Consider the following 5,787-nt stretch of genomic DNA (forward strand, 5'->3'; position numbering starts at 1 on the left):
TAGCACTACTTAAAATCCTGTCTTGGACAATGGAAACTAAGTGCATTTCCCTGCACAGGACTGAGCTCTGACAAAATGTGAGCCACAGGAGACAGATTCTATCTGCAGCCTTGATCAAAGCAGGGAAGTGTAAAGACTGGTTTTTAGAGTAATGTGATGTTTCTATGTGTTATTTCTACAGCATAGTTTGAAAGTGCTGTAATTCCATGAGCATCATTAAGAGGTTGTGATGAAAAGCCCATAAATTAGCTGCAGTGCAGGCTACATACATGTGGTAGTAAGAGAGGAAGTTTATTACAGGAGCATATCTACCTCTACCTCTCCTTATCCCTTCAAGCTCCTCAAATGCCATTTTTTTTTTCTCTCACTGCTGAGAGCTCTTCCATGTCTGCTTGTGATAACGTGGGGGTCATCCCACCATGATATGAAGTTTGTTTTCTAAGTGCCTGAATTTTTGAAGAGGTACTGTCTGAAGTATGGGCTTTACAGCTGTAATATGGTGTAGAAAGCTCAGAATCATTATTTTTGAGCAATCTGAGTCATGAGTTGGCAGTAGTGTCAGCTCTAACTGACTTGCCCCGAAGTTCTCAGATTTGTGCTGTCATCTTGGTATCCATTTCGACAGTATCTGCCTTTATTACACACAAGCAGACAAATGTACCACTTCATTCAAGTTCATAGTAGCTTTATTAAGATTCAAACCCTTCTGTTTGCAGCATGCATCAGATAAGACATTTATATGTATTGTGAAATACAGATTCCAGACATGGCTTGTTCTTACTCAGAGAAAAGCAAAGGAAAAAGCAAACCAGTTGTTTCAGGTTTGTCTAAAGTGAGGATGAAACTGAAGTAACTTCACAGATGTCAGTGGGTAGAATAAGTCTTCCCCAGGACAAGACAGAACAGGCTTATATTCCTAGAGTTACACTGAATCATCCCTCGGTGAGAGTATCCCTACATCATTGTAAACTGAGCTAATGCTGCAATAGTGTGTGTAAAAATAGAAGGCCCAAGAATCTTCTTCTCAATATTGCACTGATCAGCTGATAGCCTGAAGAATGAAATTAGTTTGGTTATAGATTATATAGATATGATTAATCATTAAATTATATAGCACCTTCTTAAACCCAGCACTCAATGCAGAACATTCTGATCTCCATCAGGATGGAGGTCTGCACTATTCCAGCTCTAAGAGGTAAACTTCTTCCCTCCAGTATGTGAAATTATCTGTCACTCATTCTTAAATGCCAGACTGGTTAAGACAACAAGGAGGAAAAAGTATCCACATTCACTTGTAAATAAATATTAGCAAGCATTTCAGAAAACAAACAGTGTAACAGAGTTCAGCCATAAAGTGAAGAAGTCAGCAGACATTTAACCAGTGATGAACAGATTCTGTGAGTTTGTGTTTGTTCAGAGATTTTATTGCCATTTAATAAATAGGAAATAAAAACGGATACTGATGTTCTCTTCCCTGTTATCTGCAGCACTGATGATGATTCCAGCTGGTTGGCCTTAGATGCTTATCTAGGACAGGATTATTTGCGTTTGGCAGTAAGTTTTTCTTTTATCTTCTTCATAGCATTCTGCACCCATTTCTGATCAGCATTTACACAGATCTTGATACCATCTCTAGTGATAAACCTAAGGGAAGAAAGAAAGCAAACCAAGCAGCCATTAAATTCCAGTCTCTAAACCCAGATTTGCTGTTCCTGGTTTTCATGCAGAACATGGGGAAAAATGTGATTATACCATATCAAATGCTTGAGTTTGTAGATGTTAGCTGGAGTAACAGAAGCAAGTGATGTTAGTTCCTATTCATGGCAGAGGTATATGTGTAACATACATGTTGTGCATACATAAGGATATTAAAAAAAGGAGTGGAGTGTCCCTGGTGGTGCAGTGGCTAAACCACAGCGTTGTCAACGCTGAGATCTGGGTTCGATTCCCGGTTAGGACACTCCCCGGGCAGATGGAGCTCGCTAGCCCTGTAAGGCAATCCATCTACGTCCTGAGGACCTCGCTGCCACCGTCCAAGCGTGCTTGGCCCCGGCAGATGAACCTCAGGATTAAAGGGTGGGCTCAGTTCCGCGCACACTGTGTCTCACCTAAAAAATCCAGTGCGCAGGCTGGAAGGTGGAAAGACCTTCCCTGGTTCTTCGTTCGCGAAGAGACTGGCCATTTATCATTTAAAAAAAGGAGCGTATCTACTGTTCTGAGATTTTAGATGAAATCATGATAAACATTTTCCTCCTAGGAGTAGATCCCAGATTTGATAAAAATGCATGCTAGTGAGCTCAAAAGACCAAACACAGCTCCTGGCAGGAGTCAGTTACCCCATATTCTTTTACATGATCTTTCCCCATGACTCAATTCAGTGCACTGGGTTTCTGACTCCTCCACCCTTGCTGAGATTTTTTCCCCACGTGCTGGCCAGCAAAGATCTGACTGTTCAGTGAGCTTTCTGCCAATATTCATGAACAGCAGACATCTCCCAGCTCTCTGAGGCCCACTCATGTCCCCTCACTCCCTCAGCTGTTGGGTGAGTCCTTCATGGCAGGACTAGAAGGGTGACCTGAACTCAGCAGATTTGGTGAGTTGGGCCATAAAGTGTCTTGTGACGTCCCTTCCCTTTTCATGGGTAAAGTATTTGCATAGGCAAGTCTGAAGGTGAACAGTGCATTAGGTACTTACATGACGGCATTTGCTTGAGTGTGCCTTTTATAGCCTACAAGATTTCGGATGCTCAATTGCTTTGTATGCAGATCCACACAATGGGCTTTGCGCATGGACTGACTTCCGGCACTCCCTGAAAGGGGAAAAGTAGATAAATGAAAAGGGGAATAAATGCCATATTTATATTTAGCCATAGTTATTTAATAAATTATGAATTCAAGAAGGTGTCCAATTGTAGTTAAAACATGGGAGTCTCATGATTTGCAGCCACAATACCACTTCTACAAGGAAGCTTAACCTATTTTTTGTGATGCATCCTGCCATCTGTAAAGTGTTATTGCTCTTTCAGTCAAGATACTAACCTTCACTTGTTCATCTGAACAATTGTATTATAATTCTGAGCCTAGGGAGTCCCTACCTTCTTTAGAGGAAAAGGTATTTAATACTATTCATATTTGGGTTTTTGTCAGCTGCAAATAAGAGTCCATATGGAGTAGTGCTTAGAACTGGCACCTCTACTGGGTGAATTTCCATATGGTATCTGAATGTGCATCAGTAATTCCCCCTACTTTCCATGTGAAGAAAGGAAAACAAGGCTAGTTCTCTTACAGTGGACATCCAAAAGTGGTGTTGAAAGTAGCTGTTGAAAGAAAAGGAGGTATATCTGCCAGAAGAACTAAGTACCTGGATACCTTACTATAAGTCTGGTTTCACAGGGAATGGGGTGCTACTTAATCCTAGCTTTCCTCAAAGGTTTCCATACAACTGGGGGAAATGGACTGGTGATTAATAAAGAGAATCATGACACTGGTGTAAAATTTTTTGGTCAGTTGTTATCTTACATAATGATAACTCAAAATGGGAGCTCATTTAAATGAGATGGAGTTTATGGGTACATATGTGTGTAAGTCTCTGCTTGCTAGTTTTGGGTTTTCTCGCTCTCATGAAAGGCATATTTGGGAAGTGTAAGTGTAGAAGACCCTGTCAGAAGAGCTGTTACGAGGAGATTGGGGTTTATTTCCCTTAAAAAAGCTGTTTTGACTGAAGAGAGAGGTATCTTTCCTAGAGACAGTTTTAGATGTTTTCTTTTGCATTGCAGAGAAGCTCTGCCTGATATGAGAAAAGATAAGTCCTTGTGGACAAGTTTGAAGGACCCCACAATGAAGAGGGTGGGGGAGGCAAAGACAATGAATGCTCTAAGAAGAACAGAAGGCGTGGCTGCCTTTTCCTAGGCCAGGTGCAGATATGTGGTCTCGACTTTGAAAAAAACTTCTCCTAAATCCTTCCACAGCCTGGTATTTTGGTGATACCTGAGTACCTTTGACCCTTACAGGAAGGCATGAGTGGAGACAAAAAGAACACTGCTGCACTCTGAGGTTTCTTTTTAAAGAATTTATTGACAAACTGACTTGAATAAAGTCCAAGAGCTGTTCAAGTGCACCTTGCATAACCTCATTTTCTGTGAGTTTTACTTTGTTTGAAATTGTTGGAATAGCTGAGACAAACACACATCAGCCTTTGGAGAAGCTGTAGCATAGTCGGTGCACAGGTACTGGCAGAGTTGCTAATTTTTGAGGTTTTGTTTGCCTGAAGGTTTTGATGGCTCTTCTGATCATGCCTTGAGAAAGTGTGTGATCCAGCAATAGCACACTGGGTCAGCATACTCAGCGTGTAGCTTCCTAATGTTGTGAATGCTTAGCAGGTGTCAGTTTGGTTTTAGTGTGGTTTTGTGAAGATACTTTTTCTCTGTGTTTCTCTCTGCATGTTTGTGGGTTTGCATATGGCTTGCATGAGTGTTTTCTGTGATTTTTACGCGCTCGTTTGCATGAATCTGATTTTAATTGTGATAAGAATATGTGTGCTTGTGGGTATATCTCCATGTTTTCCAAGATCTCATAGCCTAATCCAAAAGTCACTGATGTAAACACCACTGTAAACAGACTTATTTAAAGCATGGCTAATAAACATGGCTCATCTCAGTGCTCATAAATGGTCTCAATTAAGATGTTGAGTTGTATGATTCTATGAAGAGAGAGAAGCTATTGCCTAAATCCATTATTGCCCTTTTTAGATTTTGTTCCTGTTTTACCTGTCTGTACCAAAAGATTTGTCTAGACACAAGCAAATAGGCAATATGTGATCCAGGACTGGAAGAACTTTTTTAAATAAGGACATTAGAAGGATTCAGGCTATACAGTTAAAGAAACATAAATAACAAATAATAAAATAACATTCATATTAAAGTAGTGTATCTGGAAAAAGAAAAAATGTACATCTAATTCAATAATCATTTTTCATAAAATGTTATTAATCTCTAGTCCTCACTGCTATATGGCATCAGTGAGATTAAAAGACATCGTGTCTGCAAGATTTCATGATTTTAAGAGAGAAAATAATGCACAAAAAGCCTTTAAGTGCTCTAAGGCACTGAAAGTCTCCTCGCCTTAAAGCAGAAGCCCACCACTAATTGTCAGGACATCAGATGAAATCTCCTATAAAGCTGCCTTTCTTATGGTTCTGATCTGGATTTCCTATGCGTTTTATCTTATAAATCAGCTCTGTCTGAGAACGAATCCTGCCCATCAGACCACAATGTGGTGCAATTCCTGTATTCTCCTGGGGCTGTAAACTTACCTTTTACTGTATGCACAGTGAAGATGCCAAGGCAGAGGATGACAAGGATGGCTGCAGTGTGGAGCTTCATTTCTAGTGCCTTCTGTGTCAAGGCAGAGGAGAAAGTGGCTGTTATCTGCCCTCTTTCACAGAGTTTATATATTGTCATTCAATGGTCAGTTCTTGGGTTCACTTTTGTGGGTGTCATGGAGGGCCTGACTGGGAGTGGAAACACTGAGTGTCAGTACTTTTTCTGGTGACAGAGAACCACCTCCTTTCCCCCACCATCCTTCACTAGCCCCCCTGTGAAGGCTTTTCCTGCTCAAACCCACTGTGGTTGCACTTACTTCTGTGCTGTGAGTAGGGTTTATTTCAAGCTGCAAAAAGTGAGAGCTCTTGTTCTGTAGTGGAAACCTTTCAGAAAATTTCCTGTTCTTTCTCACCTCGATTTTGAGGCCTGTAGCTGAGCCACACTGCAGAGGCACAGAGTAACACTCA

At 40.9% G+C, this 5,787-nt stretch overlaps 1 protein-coding gene across 1 annotated transcript; it reads right to left on the minus strand.

The window, feature by feature from the left end:
* Positions 1-729: 729 nt before the first annotated feature.
* Positions 730-5,510, minus strand: LOC114068362 (C-C motif chemokine 7-like). The gene is made up of 3 exons (XM_027904378.1): positions 5,311-5,510; positions 2,695-2,809; positions 730-1,644 (listed from the first exon to the last, which is right to left on the minus strand). The coding sequence occupies exons 1-3, from the start codon at positions 5,456-5,458 to the stop codon at positions 1,539-1,541; spliced, it is 369 nt and encodes a 122-aa protein (XP_027760179.1). The 5' UTR covers positions 5,459-5,510; the 3' UTR covers positions 730-1,538.
* Positions 5,511-5,787: the final 277 nt, after the last annotated feature.

Source organism: Empidonax traillii, unplaced genomic scaffold, assembly GCF_003031625.1.
Source record: "Empidonax traillii isolate 1590-97213 ecotype Southwest subspecies unplaced genomic scaffold, ASM303162v1 scaffold1047:size509089, whole genome shotgun sequence".
In the NCBI taxonomy this organism is placed as follows: Eukaryota; Metazoa; Chordata; class Aves; order Passeriformes; family Tyrannidae; genus Empidonax; species Empidonax traillii.